The 27659-nt window shown below is 39.2% G+C and overlaps 2 protein-coding genes across 3 annotated transcripts in view; one reads left to right on the top strand and one right to left on the bottom strand.

Moving 5' to 3' along the window:
- Nucleotides 1-231: 231 nt before the first annotated feature.
- Nucleotides 232-23336, top strand: prpf19 (pre-mRNA processing factor 19). Of its 2 annotated transcripts, XM_077217241.1 has the most exons (16): nt 232-660; nt 1275-1424; nt 2380-2456; nt 4176-4317; nt 4399-4472; nt 10570-10635; nt 10721-10762; nt 10862-10936; nt 13002-13077; nt 14221-14330; nt 15237-15392; nt 18868-18937; nt 20912-21085; nt 21777-21859; nt 21950-22055; nt 22946-23336. In XM_077217241.1, exons 1-16 carry the CDS (start codon nt 642-644, stop codon nt 23041-23043), a joined length of 1518 nt encoding a protein of 505 aa, XP_077073356.1. In that variant the 5' UTR covers nt 232-641; the 3' UTR covers nt 23044-23336. The 2 variants fall into 2 exon arrangements, with proteins under 2 accessions (XP_077073356.1, XP_077073357.1); XM_077217242.1 differs by lacking the exons at nt 232-660; nt 1275-1424 and having other exon boundaries at nt 2380-3069; nt 3155-4317.
- A 2310-nt stretch (nt 23337-25646) lies between these two features.
- The window catches only part of pcdh12 (protocadherin 12), an 11890-nt gene continuing 9877 nt past the window's right edge, over nt 25647-27659 (bottom strand). The window contains exon 4 of the mRNA XM_077217201.1: nt 25647-26259. Within this exon, the coding sequence (XP_077073316.1) occupies nt 25904-26259 (356 nt within the window). The 3' untranslated portion in view covers nt 25647-25903. The remainder of the gene's footprint in view (nt 26260-27659) is intronic.

Raw genomic sequence — 27659 nt, 5'->3', positions numbered from 1 at the left:
ATATGATATACAATAATGTCAGTTTTACTTGTTATATCAAATGTGATAATTGCTAGTTCATTTAAAATATCAAAATATGCTCCCCATACACTTACCCTGTTTTAAATTAAATAACGATGTCATAATATTGTGAGATTTACTCCATTGTGGAAACAACAGAGAATGAATCGACAATCTCTGTGATCGATTCGCGCTTGGGTAGCATTTTTTGAGAAGGCAGCACAAATCGTCAGAACACCTGCATTATGTCACGTGGTGCATTTCTCAGCGCTTTCTTCTGAACACAAGCCAATCAAGTCGTTTGTGATTATCGAGAAGATTTCCTATTAAAACGCCCATTACCAATAGTACAGATTAATATATTTAAAAGATTATACTTTAGCGTACAAATGTTTTGGCTGAGGATGCGGTGCGCCTTTTGGCGGAAGCCCGTCGGTTCCGACTTCCGCTCTCCAGTATCCCGTCATGCACCGGTGTTTGAGCGGCACGGCATCTCAACGTGTTCTGACCGTTCTGACTCAGGGCATGCAGCGCCTTGATTGAGATCAAAATCATTAACTCTGTGTGGATTTTAACCCGGTGGATGAACTGATATAACTCCAGCTTTATTTGAAGAGCGGAATCGCGTCTATTCGAGCGAGATGTCTTTGGTTTGTGCGAGTAAGTGAGTTTGTTTCTGTTAGCATGAGTGATTAGCAGTGTTAGCCATTGTGCACATATTAGCAGAAACTTTGTGTTTGAGAAACTACGCTTTAATAACGATGCTTTCTTCCGCTGCTTTGCTGTATTTCATTAGACTAGAAGCGCATATATGTTAAACATGACGCTGGAAGCTGTGCGTGTGTGTCTGAAGCCTGAGATAACTTTATTTCGGCGAGCAAAACACCGATTAAAAAAGGGAAAGTAAACATAAACGTCAAGATTTGTTAAGTCTAGCCTAATTGTTGAATTTAAACATTAGACAATAACGTATGATATTTATCTGATTAATAATAGTGTCACTAAAACGAGGTATTTTGTACTGCAGAGGAAGGAAACTTCATGTTTGTTTGTTGCTTACACTTCCTTTATTTTAAGGTTTCTTTGATACATTTAGTGATTATGCGTTTAAGTGCTGAATAATATGTATTATCATGTACTTTCAGGAATAGGGTTTAGTTCAGGCTTAGTTCCATATAAAGATGCACTATGTGTTGTTATTATCATTACCACAGGTATCACTAAACTAGCACACTGTAAAATGTTACGTGATTATAAATCCGTTCTCCTTCCAGTTTCCAACGAGGTGCCGGAGCACCCCTGTGTGTCTCCTGTCTCCAATCAAGTGTTCGAGAGGCGTCTGATCGAGAAATACATCGCTGAGAACGGAGCCGACCCCATCAACGGACAGCCACTGTCTGAGGAGCAGCTCATCGACATCAAGGGTACAGACTCGAGGAGGAACACACTCGCACACGACAAGCTGACACTCCACTGTTTTATCAGCGGCGGACACACAAAATCCTGAAAGCTGACACTCAAACACCAGAACCACACACCAAATCTGCAAACCAATACACTAATTCTCAGGTTTCAATTTCATAAAACAATTTTTGCACAGCACAACACGCAATTCTCTATGTAACACAAAAGTCTAACAGGAAGTTTCTTGATTTCCTTTTTCAAACACAAATATCAAAATGCCACAGTAATTCATCAGAGCCACACACACACACTCCTCACATGATGTGCAAACACTTATTGCTTTACTGAACCCCAAGCAATCATGGCTTTAGAATAGGCCAAAGGTCAAGTTATAGTTTCTTCGGACTGTAATACTGTACTCACAAATGCTTACAGTAAAAAAATAAATACAGCGCTCAACATTTGAAGTGGATCAAAACCTTTCATCAAAGTTATACATGAATTTTGAACAATACCCGTTCTTGTCTTAGGACCACTTCAAATATTGACTACTGAAGTTTGGTTTCAATCTTGCTTTCGTGTTTACTGTGAATTTTTCAACATCTCTCTGCTAATCACTTTCCATCTTGTACTGAAATGTACACAGGATCTCATGAAAGAAGAGCTTTAGGTTCTGAATAACTGTATATGATGCATCCAAAAATATAATATTATGGCAAAGCTGTTTGCAGCGTAAGACAGATGTTTGCCTTTGAGATGTTTGTGATATTTTGAATGCAGTGTTTCATTTTGCAAGAGATGTGAGGCATTTTGTCTGTGCAGTTCTTGGATTTGAGTGTAACATTTTTTTGGGGGGGGAGAGGCAAAGTTTTGAAGATGTAAGCAGTTGAAAAAACCTAAGCCGAATGCACAGGTCCAGTATAATGATCCACACACTCTGCACGGCCACGGTTTCACTGTGTTGTGTGCTTTCAGTGTCTCACCCCATCCGTCCGAAGGCTCCCTCTGCCACCAGCATTCCTGCCATCCTCAAATCCCTGCAGGACGAGTGGGTGAGTCCCGTCCCGACCCGATGATGAGTGCCGAGTGTGTGTCCTGGACCAGATGCTTCTGCAGTAATCCGGTTATTTCAGCCTAAAATCCTGACCCACGTCAATCATGCAGATCCGTAATAAAAATAAAAAAGGAGGTCAGGAATTGGATACTGTTTATAAAATGAAAATTTCGGTTCCTTTGTGTGCATTTTAATTAAAGGTCGACCGATAGTGGATTTTACCGATACCGATATTTAGGTTTGACCGTAAATGCGGATAACCGATAATTCAACCGATATTTTTTATAATGGATACTGGATTAAAAACAAACATAACACGACTCCAGTAAAACAGTGCTGAACTGAAATGTGCTGAATTTATTAAATGTATAAATATGAATATATTAAAATGAGAAGTTCTACAGAAGAAACTCTATACAGAAATAATTTAAACGTTAAAATATTACAGGTTTCGTTAGCTATAACCTAGAAACATGCGTAAATTTCATAGGTAACGCTTTGCAAATCCCATTTGTTAACAAGGATGTATTAACTAGCTTTCATGAACTATAGCTTTCATGCATTATGCAATATATGTTTTTACTGCATGTATTAATATGAGCAATACAATTGTACCTTTATCATTCATGTTAGTTCATAGTAACTAAGGTAATAACAGATAAAATAAGAATTAAAACTCAATTTCAAATGCATAAGTAAATGTTGAAATAAACAAACTAACAATGAATAATACTTCTACAACTTTTATTAACCTTAGTTAATGCTAAAAATGAAATCTTATTGTAAAGTGTTACAATTCCAAAGAGTCGTGCTTAAAGATGGCCGTTAAAATTTAATGAAGACCAATATTACGTATATAGCCTATGTATACTTTATTTCCTTCTATTTTAGAACACTTGATGATTATCTAATCAAAATAACAAGATGTAAAGATTTAAGTTCTTTTTTTATCACTACAATATATTGCCTGCTGCATGAACATCAATGTTGAGAAAGCACTCACGTCACTAGCTTTAAATATACAACTTCGTTGGCTAATGAATGCATAAAAGTGACAATAGATGGTAACAATTGTGCCATAAAGCATTTGGGTCAGGTCTGCGTTGTTTTAGCCGCTTCACTGAAGTAATGTTAGAGTCCTCTCAGCCTCGACGGCAAACTGCTGTTCTTCCTCTGCTGATGCAGCATCTAGTCAACACATTAATCACTTTATAATGATATGGCTATATGTACTTTAGTGTTCTGTATTCATACCGCTTCGCTGTCTGTGTTTTAAATGCGTGTCTGAAGTGTCAGCGCTCTGTGAAGTGTGTTCGTGTTAACCTAAACAACTCAGCCAGTGATAGTTTGATATTTGTCTTCTAGAGGGCGTTCTCGCTCTGTATAATACCAGAATTAAAAAAAACGAAGGTAAATATCGGGATAGCTTTTCCCAGACATGTTGTCATAGCATATTGTTGCTGGGTCTTAAAAAAAAAGTCCTGTTTTTTGTTGTTTTTTTTTCACTTGTACAATCGCATCCCTGCAACGTCCCTTTTCCTCGCACCCAAAAACGGGCAACTTTGACAGGCTATAATAAATGATCTGGGGGGAATTATGAGCTAAAATTTCACAGACACATTCTAGGGATACCATAGATTTATATTCACCTTTAAAGAAATGTCCTGTTTTTTCTCATCCCTGTGTGTGTGTGTGTGTGTGTGTGTGTGTGTTGCAGGACGCAGTGATGCTGCACAGCTTCACTCTGAGACAGCAGCTTCAGACGACTCGACAGGAGCTATCCCACGCGCTCTACCAGCACGACGCCGCCTGCAGAGTCATCGCACGTCTCACCAAAGAGGTCACCGCGGCCCGAGAGGGTAAGAGTGTGTGTGTGTGTGTGTGTGTGAGGTGCTCTCTTGGGTCGTGACGGCACTCACGTGTTCATCTTCTGCTTGCAGCTTTGGCCACGCTCAAGCCTCAGGCTGGACTGGTGGCTCCTCAGGCGGCTCCTGCGTCCCAGCCCGCAGCTGTGGTCAGTACACACACGACACACACACAACACACACACAAGCGCTGCTTTATCTGGGAGCCACTGCAGGCGATCCGCTGAATGTAATGTCTGAATGAAAAAGGCCATTTAGTCGTGCGAGTCACTCACTATGCATTAAGCTCACTCTGGGTTAGGGATGGGCATTTCTCAAAAATATTGTATTCGAATATTTGGGCTAATAAAAATTAGGGCTGCAACTAACGATTATTTTGATAATCGATTAATCGGACGATTATTTTTTCGATTAATCGATTAATCGGATAGAAATTAAATTAGATTTTTTTTATTATAACTAAATAAAACCGTAAATCAGGGTATTTATGTGTAAAAGTGTACTTTAAAAGTGCAAAAGCCACACATTGAGTTTTACTAATATCAATATTTGCATTGTTTTTAATGATAATTGCTGATGGCAAGTTGACAAACATGATTATTGTTAAAAAAAGGATATCCAACATATTATGTTTGAACACAATTTTTGTTAAAACAAATTTACACAGACATGTTGTTCAGATGTGAATATCTGAACTAAAAACATCTAAAATATATAATTCATTTAATTTTTATTTAAAATTAATTATATATAAGGAATATAAGGATAAAGAATATAATATATATTATATATAATATATAAAAGAATATAATATAAGGATAAATTGATTAAATAAATATAGAAAGACTGAAAACAATTGTGTGAACATAGAGCCGCAGTAGATCGCGTTTGAAAAACAATTAAAACTTAGTAGACAAATGCTATAAAAAGAGAACGGAATGGAGGTAACGTTACCCAGCAAGCTAACAGGCTTGAGTAAAGGACAGGAGAAATTATGCATTAGTGCACAAGCATTCGCTGAAAACCACTGAGTACAGTGACTAAAAAACAATATTTTACTGCTGCTGTTATTAACTGCCTTTGTATTTAATGCTTCACTTTGTAAACACCGTTTTAATTAGGGATGCACCGATACCACTTTTTAAGGGTCGAGTACGAGTACCGATATTTTTTTCCTGGTACTCGCCGATACCGATGCCTGTTGTACTGGGGGGGTTCTCGTTTTATGTGGCAATTTTCTAAGAAGAACACAATGAGACTAATGAACAAATCAGCATCTTTATTTTCAACAACTTAAATAAACTTAAAAAAATAAATAATTCTTATTGTGCTTATCACAAATTTTCAAAGCCCAAATTTCACAGTGTCCAATAACCTCCAAAGGGCAAAACCAAGGACATAATGAATGTAATTTTTACCTGCCTGTCACAAAGTTGTCAAAGTGCTAAAGAAATCACAGACAACAAGACAATCAAATTTGTCATAAAGTGCCATAGAAATCACAGAACAAATGTTTAACATAACACTGAGTAACAATGTAATCACAGCCGAAAGTGTAAAGTGAAATATTAGAGTGTACTATTAAATCTAGCAACACTATAACTGCAGGAAGAGTGTTCATAAGAATTAAGAAATATAAGCTAAGGATATACGTGAGGTATCGGTCTTTGGTATCGGGGTATTTTTACGAGTACGAGTACAAGTACATGAGCTTGGTATCGGGCCCGATACCGATACTGGTATCGGTATCGGTGCATCCCTAGTTTTAATTTAACCTATTTCTGCGGAAGCGCTATTTTAATCCATCACTTACGTTGCGAGCGAACTGATTGCACAACCTGATGCTCGAGACAAAATACACACGTCCCGGGAGTCTCCCTCATATTGATTGCGGCTCCCTGATGCCCGCGAATTAGTTCAAAGTCCCGAAATCTAGAGCGCGCAAGCAAGAGCGCGCATGCGAGACAGAAGAGACTGCTCCAAAGCGTGTAGCGCGCGCGCTCGGCAGAGCGCCTGAGGGAGAGAGACCTTGCGTGTGTGTGCGTACCAGTAAACGCTCCCCGTGACGTAAGCAGACCAACTAATCGATAATGACATTCGTTGACAACGATTTTCATAATCGATTATAATCGATTTTATCGATTACTTGTTGCAGCCCTAATAAAAATCGAATATTCGTTTATATAAATGACGTTTAACGAGAAAGCCGTTTGTCACCATTTCTGAACAAGCTTACAATTAGGCAATATAGTACACATCAAGCTTACTATATATCTTAAATGCTTTTGTTCTTTATATTTATTGTTTACACATTGTTTGATGTTTTCAACTAAAAGAAAACCTTAAAGGGTTAGTTCGCCCATTTAAGACATGAAGTTGTATGTAATCCTTACCAGCACTATAGTGTATACACACTGACCCACTCTGTTGTCACCTCCCTGGTCAGAGTTCTGGCCGCTGGAAGTTTTCAAGAAAGTACTCCCGGTTAGTTTCCGGGGCCTCAAAACTGTGCGTTTTTACGTGAAAAAATGATTTGCGTTTCAAAGCTTGATTAATTTACCCCACAAAAAACACGCCGGTCAAAATTTATACCTCAGTTTTAATGCGGCACTATTTTCCTTCCGTTTCTATCAATCCGCGCTGCTGTCAACGTCAACAGTGCGCACGTTCCCATCAGCTGTTGATAGCGCGACTCGCTGACAACATGTCTGACTGCGACACTTCTGATGATGAAACCAATTTTAGCACAATGTCAGACGGATCAGATGATGAAAGTAATTTTAGCACAACGCCAAAGGGATACCTTTATGAACCTGAGTATACCGATGCCGAACTTCATCAGATGGAGATAGAACGGGAAGAGAGAGTGCAAGAGGACACAAGATCAAATAAAATGTTATTGATTGCAACACAAAACCTCAATTGTGTGTGTTAAATCAAATAGTTTTCTCAGCAAATTGTACCTATATTCCTATATACTGTTTTTATATTAGACATCTTTTCACATGTTTTCCACTGGAATCTAAACATCAGCTTGTTACCGTACAGTTTAGACATGGGATCATAAAGTTAGTAAATAGAGCTTACCCGTGGTACTGATACAGCAAAACTCTTTAAAATCAGTTTTTTTCTTTTTCCTCCTCGGTTGGGGATGTAATCGTCTTCGCTGAAGTGAGCACTACACAGACGATAATCCTTGATTCTGGATATTTTAGCTCCCGCAGAGTAGCCGATGGCAACCAGCCAAAGCTGTCTCGTAGCTATATCCGAAACAGGAAAACGATGGAATTTGAACGGTGATCCCGGCACATCCTTGTGGTCACAGCCTGGAAATTTACAAGTCCGCACCATCGTTCATTTTCTACTTTTTCCGTTGTTTCGTAATCAATTGTGTAAACACTATGGAACAGCTGATCGGAACGTGCGCACTGTTGATGTTGACAGCAGCGCGGATTGATAGAAATGGAAATAAAATGGTGCCGATTAAAACTGAGGTATGAATTTTGACCGGCGTTTTTTTTGTGTGTTAAGGCGAGACACTACAGGTGAATAGGGTATTTTTTTTAACTAGCAGATATCACCATGAAACTTTGCCAGTTGATTACCCACATTAAGATGAGAAAAAAATGTATTACAAGTTTTCTGTAATTTAATGTTTAAATATGCAAATTAGACATTATCTAATTAAATATGCGCAAATCTGCATATATTTTAAAAAACGAAATCTGAGTATTGGATAAAGCCAGGTTCAAAATTATTTTTTTATTGTGTTCACATATTAGATGGGAAAAAAATTACAGAGGGATTTATGGATATCTACTTTTGTTATCCTGTAAATCAGAATATACTGCCAATAGCCTTAAAAAAATGATTTTCGACATGTTTTTTGGAATAAAATGTTATGTAAATCAGGCTAAGAATAATATATTTACAAATCCCTCTGTAAATGTCTTCATAATATAACTAGGTACAAGACTGGAAAGTTTGGTGTATATAGGTGCTACTGACGTGGAGATTTCGGACTTGGAGTGAGAGAGAAAAGTCATTTTGAGAAAACGGGCTTTAATGAATTAGCATCAGCCAATGAGATCGCGCATTTAGAGTAAAATCCCCCCTTTTACTTTCGCGATTGGTTGCTGATAAAAAGGAAATGACCATATTTGGATCCGGCAGTATTGTACAGCAGAGAGCAAGCTTTCTAACGGTGTGTGTGATGACAGAGTGCAGATCGCGATCGCAGAGCAGAAGGATGATTTATAACGACAACTTTTGATGAGTTTATGAGAAATCTACAGACGCAAACAGGCAAAGTGTAGTAAAATAAAGACCTAAATGTGTATTTCTGACTTTTTTTCACCACAAGTCTGAAAGAAGACATGTTATTGAAGACAAATATCCTAAAATCTCAAAATTGACCAGTGAAAAAAAAACGATGTTTTTGCCTACCGTGTCTCGCCTTAAATTAATCAAGCTTTGAAACGCAAATCATTTTTTCACGTAAAAACGCACAGTTTTGAGGCCCCGGAAACTAACCGGGAGTACTTTCTTGAAAAACTTCCAGCGGCCAGAACTCTGACCAGGGAGGTGACTACAGAGTGGGTCAGTGTGTATGCACTATAGTGCTGGTAAGGATTACATACAACTTCATGTCTTAAATGGGCGAACTAACCCTTTAAGCTCAAGCAGCGCGAACTGAAAAAAATACTAATAAAGCAGATTATCGTACCGAACGTACATATGCACTCGAGTCAGCATTATGGTGTTTATATTGAGCTCGAATGAGAACGCGTTGCGCTGGCAGACGTTGCAGAGACCCAAAGATAATGGTCTCCCTCGACGAAACTTAAAAGTATATGTCTCAAAATCATCTCTGATCACTCGCGCTTCAGCAGCGCTTCCTGCAGTCGTGATGCAGTGATGGACACAGTCTTTACTCAAGTCCACTGTTGTTTGATATCATGTGATTTCTCATTGTGGTGGTGATATTATAATTCAGTTTCATTAATTAATTTGATTAAAAGTACTTCCATTTTGTAGTATAATTTTCATCTCAATAATTTCAAACTTCACGAGGCAGACGATGACAATATGTGATCAAATACAAACACTTGTTAAACACGCTCCACAGCGCCACCCAGTGCGTTTAATTGTAACTGAGTCAGTGCTTGGGATTTATCATGGATTCACTGCATTTACGGCCAGCAAAGCAACGTAGTAAAATTGAAATAGTATTTTATTTTTAGAATAATCATTACAGATCGAATATTCTGAAATTTGAATATTTGTGCACATCTCTACTCTTGAGTACACACTTTCACTGTGTGATGTAGAATCTGGTCACATCGCCTGATGTCGCTAGTCTGTAATAGGGCTGTCAAAATGGCTGAAAAGCTAAATTCGAATTTCTTTCTTAAATATTAACAAAATTCGATTTCTAAAAGCAATACTGAATGTTAGAGGAAGAAAGTACTGTTTTGTGTCCTATGCCCCCAAGTGAGTGCAATGAGCAAATATAAACCAAATCAAGCTTCACGTCTTTTATTGAAATTAAATGACATTCACTTATTAAAGTGCATTAACTTTTGAAACAATTGTTCTTAAAATATATTTAGAAAACTATTTATCTTTGTTAAAGCTACAAAAGTAATTTTCTCTTTTCAACCCTCTCTACTCACACCTTGGCCATAGAATCGCCATTGGCTAGTCATTTGTTTTGGTTACTCGCCAGACTGATATGCTATTTTATAGACTGATATCCTAATATATATATATATAATTACACCAAATCAGCTTATCTTTATAAAATGGCACAGCTTTTTAAATATCAAAATTTACACTCTTAAAATCAGTCAATCAAGCATTATATTATGATATTATGATAATTAAGCATCATTTAATGATAGAACTTTAGTAATAAGACCTAAAACTTGATGATCATGCATGAATGCATATTTGTGGTTTTTACTGAACTCAGGTGGTGGTGCTTAAGATATTGTTGGTCATTTCAGTGTTTCTTTAAAAAAATAGATAATTATTATTAAAAGATAATAATGACAATAAACGACACATGCGCTGCTGGGTTCATGAACGTTAATCTCGTTGTCCGCTCTATAGTTTACAATAGATAATTGATTCTGAGCCAAGAATCGATTGTGAACCACAATAATGGAGTCATGAGATTCTGGACGACTGCCACTCCTAGCATTCATTCATAATATTGTATTGTAATGTGTGTCCCCTGTTTAGGGAGCCGGCGGAGAGGCCATGGAGGTCAGTGAACAGGTGGGAATGACTCCGGAGATCATACAGAAGGTGTGTGTAACACAAGTGCTCATCAGTGATATGATTGCGTGAGATCACATGTTCAGAACATCAGACTGATCTTCTCTCTTTGCAGCTCCAAGACAAGGCCACCGTCCTGACCACCGAGAGGAAGAAGGTGTGCGGTTTGACTCTCAGAGCTTTTCTATCACTGGTTATTTTATGTACTTTTACACGTGTTCGTAACCTCCTGTATGTGTGTGTGTGTGTTACTCAGAGAGGAAAGACCGTGCCGGAGGAGCTGGTCAGAGCAGAAGATCTCAGCAAGTATCGTCAAGTGGCGTCACATGCTGTGAGTAACCAAGAGAAGCGTTTCCCATTATTCAAAGTTGTGTTCTCAAAACAAATCTGTGTATCTCATATCTGTGGTTTATGACTGAGAACATATGATCCTCTCTGGATCTCCCAGCGCTGTAGTAACAGTGTCTCGTGATCCAGATGGGTCCGCGATAGGGGTGTGTGATGTATATCGTCTACAATAATATCATGTCATTATCCAGAATGTCCCTCACTTCACTAAAACGCATCTAGAGTTTCACTCGTGCACTGTAATGTAGTCTCGTAGGTTAGACTAGTGCACTTGTGCATTTAGAGCGCACGCTTTCACTGCGGGATTTACTCTATTAAAATCCTGTTATAATGACCTCAATATTCAAGATAAGGGGCAAAATGTATTTTATATCTATTAATATAGTTAATTAATATCAGATGAAGAGTGCTGTTTTTTTTCTCCAAATATCAGCGTGATTACAAATGTGATCTTTTTTATTGAACTGTTGTAAAAAACAAATAAGTTCATATTAAATGACTTACATTTTAGACACATTGCCTGTTTTTACTCATTTCACCAATGAAAATTTTTCCGAACAAAGACACAGCAGCGTTTCGATACCGAATGAACAAATCATGTGATTCGAGTGATTCAATGACTCTCTCATTAAGACAAAAGCCCCGTTCACACCGCCAGCGACTTTGTCGCTGTATGTCGCTCGGCTCTGTACTGTGAAGTCGCTTGTAGGCGTTCGTAGTGCTGTCGCTCTAATGTTATTGGTAGACTGCACGTCTGGCCATATCTATACCAAATACCATCACAAGTGATATATACAACTATACAATTTTAATTTGACTAGGAATTAGGCTCAAAAGAAACAGTATATGCTGTTGGGAGAGTGTTTTTATATTACCACAGCAGTGTTCAGTGGATTAAATAGTTTACTAGATAAACGATCGATCAATCAACAAATTAAACTACTCATACTGTCATAAATTACTAAAACGTCATTCGAATTTGACAAATAATCAATTTTCTTGTCCCTAATAGTCAACACAATGCAGGGGAAACTGTAAAATGAACTGCAGGAGTAACGTTACTAAACTTGCATCATAAAATTACACCACTCAAATTATAAATGTATGAATTAAACTCACTGAGAATGTCGACAGTTTCTTTTCCATGCATAATTTTATTATATCCATATGTGGTTACAGTCAAATCATATAAAACAGTGTAATCCTCCTCGGAAGTCGCCAGCGCTCCATTGAAATGAATGGGATCATGTCGCGTTGTCGCTGCGTGTCGCTGGCGGTGTGAACGGGGCTAAATGCTTTGTTCCCGAATGAATCAGCCGTTTTGAATGAATCAGTTGAAACTCATTAACTCACTCATTAACTGACTTAATTTCACATTTAAAGTTTCTTTTCTTTTAAATCAATGTAAAATATCAATATTCAGCGTTTAAAGCATCAGCACATTATTTCTGCGTGTGTAAGTGCACGTTAAACACACCGATGTTCCTCTGATCTGCATTAAACAGTGTGTGTAAAAGCATCTGAACTTCAGATGCAGCTTCTGTGTGTCTTCTGCACTGCAAACATCAGTTTTGTTGATACTGAATTCATTTAATTGTTAACAGTTATTTGATTAAATGTAAGAATTTGACACAAAAGATGATGCATACATTTAATTAGGTTAAAATTGCATTATAAAGGTAAAAATCAATGTAAAAAGTTTGTAAAAGATGATTTGTGTCACTGCTGTGAACTGACCAACATACAGAATATGAAGAATATCAGAAACTTTAGGAGTCTCTGTACAAACACAATAAACACTCAGCAAAATAGCCTCAACATTATCTATAAAATCCCACAAAAATATTCAGATAATTTTTTTTCAATATCACACACCCCTGGTCTGCGAGTAAACTGCTGTGATTGCTGTACCAGTACGACCTTTTCAGTTGCTCTGAGAAGAAAAAAGTGTCTCAGTCCGAAGTCCTGGCTGTGTGTTTTTATGCTTTTTACAGTATTGCGTTAGCTCAGCAACATGCAAACATCAAGCTTTGTTTTCCCCTTCACAGGGTCTGCACAGTGCCAGTGTACCAGGAATCCTCTCTATGGATCTCTGCCCAACAGACACCAACAAAGTCCTCACCGGTACTATAACAATACACTCACACCAGGGTCCCTGCAGGGGCTTAGAAAGTCAGTTGTCAAATTTAAGGCCATATAAAGTCTTAACTGTCTTAAATGGTTTGAGTCTTAATCTTCATTTGGGGACAGAAGAACTGGAATTGCGATATGGCTTAAAGCCCCACTAAAGTGCCTTGATACGCACAGCTTTGTTTGATGCGATTATGTTATTTCCACTGAAACAGGAAGCTAAGGTGGGACATTGAATGGCTCCTCCCCCTTTTTAAATAGCCAATAGTGTTTAGTTTACCTCAGACTGACAGCACCATGGAAGCGACCCTGAGCACTGATGATGCGCTGGATTCAATAAATTCTAGTCATTTCATTCTTAACCAGCGTACAGTTGGAGAACAGAATAAAACTGGAGCGTTTGAGCAGCCGAACACACACTTCTCTAACTCTATTGCTCTGTGACGAGCCAACGCTCGCTTTGACCAGGTGGTGTTTATAGCACAGGGGGCGGAGCTTCAGATTCTAGAGAGCATTTGATTGGACAGAAGATGTGATGAGAACATGAAGTCCGCGATGATGTCATAACAAACCGAGATCCACTCTAGTGGAAGTGAAAGTTTTGAATGATTAGATCTCCTAAATGTGAATTTTGTCATTGTTTTGGAACACAGCAGCAAAGCTAAAACCCTAAAAATTTGATTTCATTGGGCCTTTAATGTGTGAGTGAAACTTCAACAGGCGATGGTTTAATTGTGATGTTTTAAAGTAAAGACGCTGCTGCTTCTACAGAGAGTTCAATCACAACCAATGAAAACCACACGTTTATGCCAATCGTTTGCTTGTGATCTTCTGCTGAATTATGACAGTGTTTAGCTTATGGTGTTTATTTCATACCTGCAAACATGTGGCCTTTCTGAACAGCGCAGCTGCGTTTTATACAGGATTTACCAGGGTAACTGCTGTATTCTTAAAGGGATAGTTCACCCAAAGATGAAAATTACCCCATTATTTACTCACCCTGAAGTCATTTGTAATATTTGGGTGAACTATCCCTTTAACTTTGATTTTAAAAGCCGAATACGTCATGATCACACGCGGTCAGATTAGAATGTGTGTCTTGTGAGCGCTTGCACTCACACAGTGTTATCTCTTCAGGTGGTGCAGATAAGAATGTGGTGGTGTTCGACCGGCGAGAGGAGCAGATTGTCGCCACTCTCAAAGGACACACTAAAAAGGTCTCGTCCGTCATCTACCACCCTGCTCAGGTAGGCCCTCGCTCCTCCTCACACACACTCGTCCATCAGGAGGTGTGTGTCAGATCTCTCCCGCTCTCACACACACACTCGTCCATCAGGAGGTGTGTCAGATCTCTCCCGCTCTCTCACACACACACACGTCCATCAGAGGGTGTGTTAGATCTCTCCTGCTCTCACACACACACTCATCCATCAGGAGGGTTATCTCCAGATCTCTCCCTCTCTCACACACACGTCCATCAGGGGGTGTGTCAGATCTCTCCCGCTCTCTCTCACACACACACGTCTATCAGGAGGTGTTTGTCAGATCTCTGCCGCTCTCTCACACACACACTCGTCCATCAGGAGGGTTATCTCCAGATCTCTCCCTCTCTCACACACACACACTCGTCCATCAGGAGGGTTATCTCCAGATCTCTCCCTCTCTCTCAAACACACACACGTCCATAAGGAGGTGTGTGTCAGATCTCTCCCGCTCTCACACACACACACACACACGTCCATCAGGGGGTGTATGTCAGATCTCTCCCGCTCTCACACACACGTCCATCAGGGGGTGTGTGTCAGATCTCTCCCTCTATCTCTCACACACATACTTCTATCAGGAGGTGTGTGTCAGATCTCTGCCGCTCTCTCACACACACACTCGTCCATCAGGAGGGTTATCTCCAGATCTCTCCCGCTCACACACACACACTAGTCCATCAGGAAGGTTTTCTCCAGATCTCTCCCGCTCTCTCAAACACACACACGTCCATCAGGAGGTGTGTGTCAGATCTCTCCCGCTCTCACACACACACACACACACACGTCCATCAGGGGGGGGGTGTCAGTTCTCTGCCGCTCTCTCACACACACACTCGTCCATCAGGAGGGCTATCTCCAGATCTCACCGCTCTCCCCTGTTCTCCTCAGTCGGTGGTGTTCTCGGCGTCTCCGGACAGCACGATCCGCGTGTGGTCGGTCACTGGGGGAAACTGTGTGCAGGTCATCAGGGCCCACGAGGCGGGAGTCACCGGCCTCTCTCTGCACGCCACTGGAGACTATCTGCTCAGCTCCTCTGAGGACCAGGTAACTCACTCACTCACTCACTCTTACACACACAATCACTCACTCTTACCCAAACACTCACTCTTACCCAAACACTCACTCTTACCCAAACACTCACTCTTACCCAAACACTCACTCTTACTCAAACACTCACTCACTCTTAATCATACACTCACTCACTCTTAATCATACACTCACTCAATTACTCACACTCACTCACTCACTCACTAAACCACTCACTTACTAAACCACTCACTTACTAAATCACTCACACACTCTTACTCAAACACTCACTCACTCACTCACTCACTCACACACTCTTACTCATACACTCACTCACTCTTAATCATACACTCACTCAATTACTCACACTCACTCACTCACTCACTCACTAAACCACTCACTTACTAAACCACTCACTTACTAAACCACTCACTTACTAAATCACTCACACACTCTTACTCAAACACTCACTCACTCACTCACTCACACACTCTTACTCATACACTCACTCACTCTTGCTCAAACACTCACTCAATTACTCACACTCACTCAATTACTCACACTCACTCAATTACTCACACTCACTCAATTACTCACACTCACTCAATTACTCACACTCACTCAATTACTCACACTCACTCAAACACTCTTACTCAAACACTCACTCACTCACTAAACCACTCACTTACTAAACCACTCACTTACTAAATCACTCACACACTCTTACTCAAACACTCACTCACTCACTCACACACACACTCTTACTCATACACTCACTCACTCTTGCTCAAACACTCACTCAATTACTCACACTCACTCAATTACTCACACTCACTCAATTACTCACACTCACTCAATTACTCACACTCACTCAATTACTCACACTCACTCAATTACTCACACTCACTCAATTACTCACACTCACTCAATTACTCACACTCACTCAATTACTCACACTCACTCACTGACACTCACTCACTCACTCAAACACTCACTCAATTACTCACACTCACTCAATTACTCACACTCACTCAAACACTCACTCACTCACTAAACCACTCACTTACTAAATCAATCACTCACTCTTACTCAAACACTCACTCACTCACACACTCTTACTCATACACTCACTCACTCTTACTCAAACACTCACTCAATTACTCACACTCACTCAAACACTCTTACTCAAACACTCACTCACTCTTACTCAAACACTCACTCAATTACTCACACTCACTCAAACACTCTTACTCAAACACTCACTCACTCACTAAACCACTCACTTACTAAATCACTCACTCACTCTTACTCAAACACTCACTCACTCTTACTCTAACACTGACTCAATCACTCTTTCTTACTCACTCAATCACTCTTTCTTACTCAAACACTCACTCAATTACTCACACTCACTCAAACACTCTTACTCAAACACTCACTCACTCACTAAACCACTCACTTACTAAATCACTCTCACTCTTACTCAAACACTCACTCTCTCTTACTCTAACACTCACTCAATCACTCACTCTTACTCAAACACTGACTCAATCACTCTCTCTTACTCACTCAATCACTCTTTCTTACTCAAACACTCACTCAATCACTCACTCTTACTCAAAAACTCACTCTCAATCACTCTCTCACTCTTACTCAGACACTCACTGAATCACTCACTCTTACTCACTCAATCACTCTTTCTTACTCAAACACTCTTACTCAGACACTCACTCAATCACTCTTTCTTACTCAATCACTCTTTCTTACTCAAACACTCACTCAATTACTCACTCTTACTCAAAAACTCACTCAATCACTCACTCTTACTCAAAAATTCACTCAATCACTCTCTCACTCTTACTCAAACACTCGCTCAATCACTCACTCTTACTCAAATACTCACTCACTTAATCACTGACTCACTCACACACTCTCTCTCACTGACTCTCTCTCTCACTGACTCTCTCTCTCTCACTGACTCTCTCTCTCTCACTGACTCTCTCTCTCTCACTGACTCACTCTCTCTCACTGACTCACTCTCTCTCACTGACTCACTCTCTCTCACTGACTCTCTCTCTCACTGACTCTCTCTCTCTCACTGACTCTCTCTCTCTCACTGACTCACTCTCTCTCACTGACTCACTCTCTCTCACTGACTCACTCTCTCTCACTGACTCACTTTCACTCACTGACTCTCTCTCTCTCACTGACTCACTCTCTCTCACTGACTCACTCTCTCTCACTGACTCTCTCTCTCTCACTGACTCACTCTCTCTCACTGACTCACTCTCTCTCACTGACTCACTCTCTCTCACTGACTCTCTCTCTCTCACTGACTCTCTCTCTCACTAGGCTTGTTCGACTTGAACCGGCGCTGCACAGACCGATCGGTTGATGACATCAAAGTACCGCGAGAGCGATTCAAAAGCCTAAGGAGCCGTCTGCTCTCTAATCGCTCTCGCGGTACTTTGATGTCATCAACCGATCGGTCTGTGCAGCGCCGGTTCAAGTCGAACAAGCCTACTGACTCTCTCTCTCTCACTGACTCACTCTCTCTCACTGACTCTCTCTCTCTCACTGACTCAGTCTCTCTCACTGACTCACTCTCTCTCACTGACTCACTCTCTCACTCTCTCTCACTGACTCACTCTCTCTCACTGACTCTCTCTCTCTCACTGACTCTCTCTCTCACTGACTCTCTCTCTCTCACTGACTCTCTCTCTCACTGACTCAGTCTCTCTCACTGACTCACTCTCTCTCACTGACTCACTCTCTCTCACTGACTCTCTCTCTCTCACTGACTCTCTCTCTCTCACTGACTCACTCTCTCTCACTGACTCACTCTCTCTCACTGACTCACTCTCTCTCACTGACTCACTCTCTCTCACTGACTCAGTCTCTCTCACTGACTCAGTCTCTCTCACTGACTCAGTCTCTCTCACTGACTCACTCTCTCTCACTGACTCAGTCTCTCTCACTGACTCAGTCTCTCTCACTGACTCAGTCTCTCTCACTGACTCACTCTCTCTCACTGACTCAGTCTCTCTCACTGACTCACTCTCTCTCACTGACTCAGTCTCTCTCACTGACTCACTCTCTCTCACTGACTCAGTCTCTCTCACTGACTCAGTCTCTCTCACTGACTCAGTCTCTCTCACTGACTCAGTCTCTCTCACTGACTCAGTCTCTCTCACTGACTCAGTCTCTCTCACTGACTCAGTCTCTCTCACTGACTCAGTCTCTCTCACTGACTCAGTCTCTCTCACTGACTCAGTCTCTCTCACTGACTCAGTCACTCAGACACACACTCACACCCAAGCAACACACACATTGTTACATATCGCAGTATGATCTCTATGAATCGAGAGCCCCTTTAACTTGTTTGCTGGTTCAGTTTCTCTTCTCTTGTGAAAAGAACAGTTTTCTGTGTATTTCTGAGTATAGCGCATCTCATCTGTGTGTGTGTGTGTGTGTGTGTGTGTTTGTGTTGTAGTATTGGGCCTTCTCTGATGTGCAGACTGGACGTGTGCTGACTAAAGTCACTGATGAGACTGCTGGATGTGGTATGTGTTCCTCTCTGGCAGTGTCAGATAATCACTATATATTCTGTGTCCTGTTAATAATATAAATATTAATTAGGGATGCACTGATACAAAAAATTTGGCCAATACCGATAATTTTTTATATTTGAAAGCCAAAAACCGATATATTGGCCGATAGGGCTGCAACTAACGATTATTTTGATAATCGATTAATCGGACGATTATTTTTTCGATTAATCGATTAATCGGATAGAAATTAAATTAGTTTTTTTTTTTTATAACTAAATAAAACCGTAAATCAGGGTATTTATGTGTAAAAGTGTACTTTAAAAAGTGCAAAAGCCACACATTGAGTTTTACTAATATCAATATTTGCATTGTTTTTAATGATAATTGCTGATGGCAAGTTGACAAACATGATTATTGTTAAAAAAATGATATCCAACATATTATGTTTTAACACAATTTTTGTTAAAACAAATTTACACAGACATGTTGTTCAGATGTGAATATCTGAACTAAAAACAAACTAAAAACATCTAAAATATATAATTCATTTAATTTTTATTTAAAATTAATTATATATAAGGAATATAAGGATAAAGAATATAATATATATTATATATAATATATAAAAGAATAATATAAGGATAAATTGATTAAATAAATATAGAAAGACTTAAAACAATTGTGTGAATGTAGAGCCGCAGTAGATCGCGTTTGAAAAACAATTAAAACTTAGTAGACAAATGCTATAAAAAGAGAACGGAATGGAGGTAACGTTACCCAGCAAGCTAACAGGCTTGAGTAAAGGACAGGAGAAATTATGCATTAGTGCACAAGCATTCGCTGAAAACCACTGAGTACAGTGACTAAAAAACAATATTTTACTGCTGCTGTTATTAACTGCCTTTGTATTTAATGCTTCACTTTGTAAACACCGTTTTAATTTAACCTATTTCTGCGGTAGCGCTATTTTAATCCATCACTTACGTTGCGAGCGAACTGATTGCGCAACCTGATGCTCGAGACAAAATACAGACATCCCAAGATCCCGGAAGTCCCGGGAGTCTCCCGCATATTGATTGCGGCCCCCTGATGCCCGCGAATTAGTTCAAACTCCCGAAATCTAGAGCGCGCAAGCAAGAGCGCGCATGCGAGACAGAAGAGACTGCTCCAAACCGTGTAGCGCGCGCGCTCGGCAGAGCGCCTGAGGGAGAGAGACCTTGCGTGTGTGTGCGTACCAGTAAACGCTCCCCGTGACGTAAGCAGACCAACTAATCGATAATGACATTCGTTGACAACGATTTTCATAATCGATTATAATCGATTTTATCGATTAGTTGTTGCAGCCCTATTGGCCGATAAATCTAAATCTAATTTTTATATAATTCTTAAGAGCCTGATTAAAAAAACAAGGTTCACCATATAAAGCCATGTCCCAAACACACAATTATAATGTTCTCGTTATAATTTTATGTAGCCGATATGACAGATTTGCGCTGCACTGAACCGTATTTTCCTTTTTTGAAGTGATCCCTATCAATTCAGAACATCATGTTGATCAGTGCGTCTGAAGAGTCTCAGCTGTAGGAAATAATGCATTATTGATCAGCTTTAATATATCAGCCAAATTTTCTTATGGGCCGATAACTGTAAAAATTAACATATCGTCCGATAGCCGATATATCATGCATCTCTGAATTGTTTGGGAAATGGGAATATTCCCCCTTAGGCTATACCTGACGCATCATCAGTCTTTTCTTTCCTCGAATCTCAGTTTTGAACTAATTTTTACGGTTTCATGTGTCTTGCATTAGATATTTTAAATCTTCTTGCCAACAATGGCTTCTGGTTGAAATGAGTGATTTTATGTCATGCATATAAAACATATTTGGTATCTTTTAAAAGGCAGAATTTTTTTTCACAGCCCTTAAATTTGACTGTTAATGCTTGTGTGTGCGTAAACTGAAGCGTTTCCCGCTCTTCTCTCAGCCTTGACCTGTGCTCAGTTTCATCCTGACGGCCTGATCTTCGGCACGGGCACAGCCGATTCTCAGATTAAGATCTGGGATCTGAAGGAACGGACCAATGTGGCGAACTTCCCCGGACACTCGGGTCCCGTGACGGCCATCGCCTTCTCTGAGAACGGCTACTATCTGGCCACCGGTAGGTCACATGACCCGCACTGATGTCAAGGCACATTTATTTCTACAGCGCTTCATACAATGCTGATTGTTTATTACTGTCAAGCTGCCTTGGAACAGTGTTAATGTAATATATCTTAATTATGAAACAAATTTCAACTTGGTGTCATTATTCGGCTCAATTTAAAAAAAAAATCTGTTCAGTTTAAAAACTGTCAATAGTTATGTGTGTGATTCAGTTCGTGTCATAATCCAGCTCTGCTCAAGTGTTCTCATCTTATCAAATGGATATAATCAACATTATATTAAAGTAGTTTAATGTAGTACTGACACTAAAACTCTGAAAACTTGAATTTTTTCTCACACAGAAATGTTCATTTTTGTTGAACTATACACACATTGTCACTATCCACTAATTTATGGTGAGCTTACAAAACCATAGGCCAGTCGCATTAACTTAGCCACAATGTAAAGACTGTCTTAAGAAATAGTTTGACCAACTTGCAGTTAGATAAGAGGTAATTGGTCTAATTTGAACTGAAATATTATGTAATTGACTTTAAAAAGTTAGGTCTTGAAGAAAACTTTTAAGACTAGTCTAACTATATATTTTGCGTCTAAAGGTAATTCCTTTTAATGAGAGTGAAATAAAGGGTTTCTGTGCCGTGGATCTCTGGACACATGTATAATGGTCCTGAATGTTTGTCCTGCAGGAGCTCAGGACAGTTCACTGAAGCTGTGGGATCTGAGGAAACTCAAGAACTTCAAGACTATCACTTTGGACAACAATTATGAGGTGTTGTATAAAAGCCACAGCTGTGATCTGCCACGTGTTCTTCATGTGTTCTCCACGAAACCTGTCTGATCCCCCGTGTGTCTCCTGTAGGTGAAGTCTCTGGTGTTCGACCAGAGTGGGACATATCTGGCCGTCGGTGGATCGGACATCAGAGTTTACATCTGCAAGCAGTGGTCTGAGGTGCTCAACTTCGCTGGTAGGTCCAAGATTCACTCAGAAACGCCTTCCTCTGGTGCTCTACGGTCTTTTCTTTTCTTTTCTTTTTTTTCTTCATCGGAATGATAAGAGTTGGTAAAGGTTTTGGCACTTGCTCTGTGAAAACAGAAACATCATGGCCATGATCTGAACAGGTTAAATGGTCCTGAAAGTAATATTCACACTTGTGCTGCTCGCATTGTAAATGAATGAGTTTCCTCTAGTGGAAGCGTTTGGTACTGCAGCCGAACACACTCTCACTGAAAGATCATTTACCCACATATCACACTCACATGTGCAACTCTACTTGTTTAGATTTATGACTTTCATTTTCTTACAGTTTTAGAGTAAAACATGTTTTTGAAAATATACTTTTCATATAAAAATTGAAAATAGTATTTTCGTAACTATAAACGTAAAATTCTGTAACTTTTTTTTTAAGTTTACTTTTTAAAATCTGCCAAGTGTCATCTTTGAAAAGAGATTAAACTGAAGTCTGTTGCTCTAAAGTATTCAAGATTTACAACAGTTAAAGTTCAGGTCAATGCTAAAGAAGTGAATCATTGGATTATAAATACAGCGTATATATAATCAGGGTTTCCACGGGGCATTAAAAGTCATTAAATGGAGTTTATGAAAATTAAGGCCTTATATGGCATTGAAAAGCATTACATTTTAAGAATTTTATATTATCAATTTATTTGAATACAGCTTTCATAATTAATCATTTTTATCTGCTGTTGCAAAATATGTACGTTAGGTAATTGTAGTTGCTTGCGTACCATTTAAAATCCCCTAAAAATAGAAAATATAAAATTGGAAAAAAATGATCAAACTCAAATCGTACATTAATTTGATTGAAATGAAAGGAGTTTGTCTTGTCTGTTGTAGATCACTCGGGTCTGGTGACCGGCGTGGCGTTCGGAGAACACGCTCAGTTCCTGGCCTCCACCGGCATGGACAGAAGTCTCAAATTCTACAGCCTGTAATAGAAATGAGGATGTGTTTCCCACAGCAAACACTCCCGTCAGTGATCAGCTGTGCATGTGTATTCTAGATATGCATCCACTGTCGTGTACATCATCGTCGTGATGAATCCTCTGATATCTGCAGTACAGACGTCAGTCACGTCCCATCGCTGCGCTCAGATCTCTCCTCTCTCTCTTAAGCTTTGATTCTAGGCTGGTAAACTTTGTTAGTGTCCCATGACTTTTTTTTTTTCCTTTTGTGGACAATAACAACAACTGTGACATAGATTCCAATAAAGTTTAAATGGTTTTTATGTATTGTTCTAGTGTGATTTTCATGTTCATTGAAGGTTGTTGCAAGAACATCATCAGAGATTCAGAACTGAATCTAATCGAGAGCAAACGAAGATCTTCATGATAATTAGCAGTGTTTTATTTATAATAATCGGATGTGTTTGTAGATCAGGCTGACTTAGACGAATATAGTACATCAGTTCTGGCCTATATAGACCATCCTAACCACTAAAACTGTTACCATATTCCCCTACCAGAATTTATTCATCTAATCTAATTCATTCCTCCAACTCCAGAGTATGAAGTGTGGATGATGCCATCATAGTGTGCCTCATATCGGGACATTTGGGGATCAGGGAATTAATTATTTTCTCACATGTTTAGTACAATTATGTAGTTATGTTTCATTAATACAGTAAATACCTTTTTCTTGATTTACGCTGAAAGAATGGAAGTGAACTTGACAACATGCCCCATAGGTGGAGTACATTATAACATGACCACATGACAGATTAAAATGTTATATGATCTAATAAAAAAAAAATATATATATATATATATACAAGACAAACTAAATTATGTTGTCAATAAAATAAAATAAACTTTTTCATATAAAATAAAGGCATTTAAAAAAAAAAAATTCGCCATAAAACAAATTGCAAATTTTTCATAGTTCAAAACATAACTTAGCATAACTCTGTCTTTATTCACCTTTTTCTTCTAGTTTTTCAATAGAATTCATAAACGTAACCGTGTGACAACATGCCCCGCCTGCAGTGTCTTCTGCTGGTGAGATCAGCATTAAAGGAGCAATATATTTTAATGTTTATATTTAATGGGTAATAAAAAAAATGTGAATGTGTCTTCTAAGAGTTGCCACTGTAAATGTTGCACTTGTACTACAATAACAAAGTATTGTACTGATTATGAGGACCGGGGAGCCATCATCTTCAAGCGGACTCTTCTATGATAACTCATCCAGACATGATGCCGTGATACAGAACATATAGTTTAGTGTAATTGTACAGAAGTCCTCCTTCAGCTCGTGCTTCATGTCTTTCTGCTGTTTTTTAAGTGAATCTAAGAGTAACTTTGAAATTGTTAGTAATATTTCAAGATGAACACTTACTGGACTGAAGCGACAGGTTTGATTATACATCATAATTATATTTTTTTAGAAAATTCAAATATGATCATCAGGCTTTTGGTTAAGGTTTATTTGTTCATCTCTCAGTCTCAATCAACATTGTATTGCATTGCATTATGTTTTAAAACTATGCATTTAAATATCATCTTACTAAGACTATTCTCCTATTATTGGCAGATATTTATATGCATTTTAAGGAAGTGTGTGCTATACTGTTATAAAGATCTCACTGATTTATATTACATTCATGATTTTTTTGTTTATTTAAATATGAACATCTGCAGCAAACAGCATATTTTTACTCATTTTCAGCCTCTGAATAAAACTCATGATAATGCTTTTATACAACAGTTAAATAAACAAGAAGTTCAAATTAATATTTGTATTATTATTTGTTTTAATTTTGAATTTGTGGGGACTTAAATGTTGAAAAAATAAAAACAGCACAACAAGTTTATAAAATGTTTTATTTCGCTTACATGGTTTACAAGCAGAAAAAATGCTGACAATTATGAATGAAAAAGCACTACACAGGCCTATACAAAATGATATTGCAAGAAAAAATTATACATCTTTGTTTTGATATCAATAACTTATGGCATTCAGAGAAAAAGAAGAAAAACCAGTAACATTCAGGGCATAACTGGTTTTTGTCATCAGTGCATCAGTATTTAGTGTTCGGCTTATTTCTACTTTATTGACTATTATAGTAGACAAAGAAAAAATTGCAGGGTATAGTCACATACCCTGTGAATGCTGTGACAAATTAATATTCACATTAGAGAAGTGACAAAAGAGTGTGAGTTGATCAGACCTGCAGATTTAGTGTGTTTGTTCTCAGAGAAAAGAGTGTTCAGGAAATACAAACACTCATTTCTCCTCATCAACACTTACACACATCAAAGTACATAAGAAACACAGAACTCGATTATGTTCATGCAATGAAGGGTTTTTCTTGTTTTTTTATTCTTATAAAAGTAAAAAACGTTCTTGTCATGGCCTGTTCCAGACAGACCTAGTTGAAAACAGGAAGACATTATTAGGGATTTTTAGAGGTCAGGCTAGTGTTGTTGAGACCGCAACATAGTGTCGGCCCAGATCCGGCCCACATCTGGTATGCGTTGAATCAAAGTTGGGCGGGACCATGTTGATATCAAGACTACTTCACGCACCCTGCTGTGTGTGTGTGCGGTCTGATACCACAGCTCCACTTCACGTTCACTACTGCGCAGAATCAGCTCCCAAATCTGCGCCATAATAGGTCTTTGGCGGCTTCAATTTTCACCAATGAGAGTCTTTTTTTACAGTCTATGGTTTAATCCAGATGTGGGCCGGATCTGGGCCGACACTGTCTGGGTTGCATGGATCCCCAAAATGACATGGCACCATAAATCAGAAATGTTTTGTGCTGTTGTTATGGCATAGGGTTGGCGCACTGCATTATGGGGGAGTGTGTGTGTGTGGCGTGTCCAGGCCGAGCGAGCGCCCGCACGCGGCCGAGAGTCTGTAGAGCACATCAGCCCGAGGACACGACTGGGCTTCGGCCTTCTGGGTCAGGAGCATCTCGAACAGAGAGCTCACCTCAGACATCAGCGCTCGGCCCTCCAGCGCGCTCTTCCCCGGGCTCTTCCCGAAGGTGGAGAACGAGCTGGGGTCATCGGGACGGGCCTCGGGACCCCGGGCATCAGGGGACGGGGGCCCGTCAGGGACAAACAGGTTCTCATGGTAGTCGGTCGTCAGAGGGAGAGAGAGACGGCTCATCCATGCTGGATCGGGGAGGTCTGAGAACACATCATCTACACAAACAGAGAGAAGAAATATGGCAGAGACATGTTATACATTGATATAGTTGATCTTAGTACTTTTCACATTTACAATAGCATGGATAATTCAAAGTTACATAAGCAATAAGGTACGAAAGGTACTAGCCTCGAGTACCTTATTGCTTTTATACAACGATTACCACACAATACAAATATTAAAGCCAAAAAAATATGTATCAATGCAACTTTCATGAAGTAAAATCACCAAAAGCCTTCCTTCCGCTGTAAAAAAAATAGTCCCTGAGCGTGAACAGCAACAGAAGTTCATTATTTCGCCGTTAGATGGCGACAAAGACTGTTTTAAGCCCTATTCGGACTTAGTTGAACATGGAGAGGAGGGGTAAAGTAATTATATTATCAGAGTTTCTCTGTGATTTTAGTCCCGTCTGAATGTGCTGGGATCAAATCTGTCTTTTCCACACCATTCAGATCAGAAAGAAGATCGAAAGCATTTGTTAGAGGCACGAAACATTATTTAGCGTTAGGTAAATGCCTATTACCAACATAATCCAATCTGAAGATAATTAATACATCGTTGACCGGTCATTTTACGAATATAGGACTGACCTGAAGGAGAACGTATGCAGGAGCACTCGATTACTCCATCAATCACAATACTTAAATGAACAATATCTATGAGAACATATGATTACGTTGCTAAGTGTGGTTGCTAGGGGTGTTGTGTAGTGATACATAACTGTTGGGTGAAGCGGTCATAGTCGTGTTTTATCGTGAATAAAACACTTATTGACCAATCAGAATCAAGGACGGCAACTAACCGTTTTATAAAGAGATATAGCCTTAGAAATAAAGTTCTGTGAGTTCTATATAGAACTCTAGGGTTCTTCACACAGTTTTGAACAACCCAAATGCAAGAAAGGTGCTATATAAGGAGAAATGCATAATATAATACTTTCATGTTATTTTAGTTGTTTTCTAGTGATAAAGTATGGTTGGTTGGTTTAAAGGGATAGTTCACTCAAAATGAAACTTATGTCATCATTTAATTACCCTGAAACTTGTACGAGTTTCTTTCTTCTGCTACACAAAAGACTATATGTTGAAGAATGCAAACAAACACTTGATGAACCCCACTGACTTCCATGGTAGCTTTTTTGTTCTTTAACATACTTTTTGAATGGAAAAGAGTGGACAAAACAACCCATTTTTTGTACGACTGAAAAATAATTGTACAGTTTTCAAATAAGACGTATTGACGAAAGAAAACATTTCTGAAACATTCTGCTGCCTAAACCTGCTGAATCTCCACTTGTTTACTGGTTTGTGTAGAAGAAAAACAGGATGGCAGGAAATCCCAGGCCGAGGTGAGCATTTATCCTGAATACAGTAAACAGGCGTTTCCTCGGCCTGAC

The sequence above is a fragment of the Siphateles boraxobius genome, unplaced genomic scaffold (assembly GCF_051911475.1).
Source record: "Siphateles boraxobius isolate OS27281-9 unplaced genomic scaffold, OSU_SipBor_1 70, whole genome shotgun sequence".
Classification (NCBI taxonomy): Eukaryota; Metazoa; Chordata; class Actinopteri; order Cypriniformes; family Leuciscidae; genus Siphateles; species Siphateles boraxobius.
This window is presented reverse-complemented; position numbering and strand designations above follow the sequence as displayed.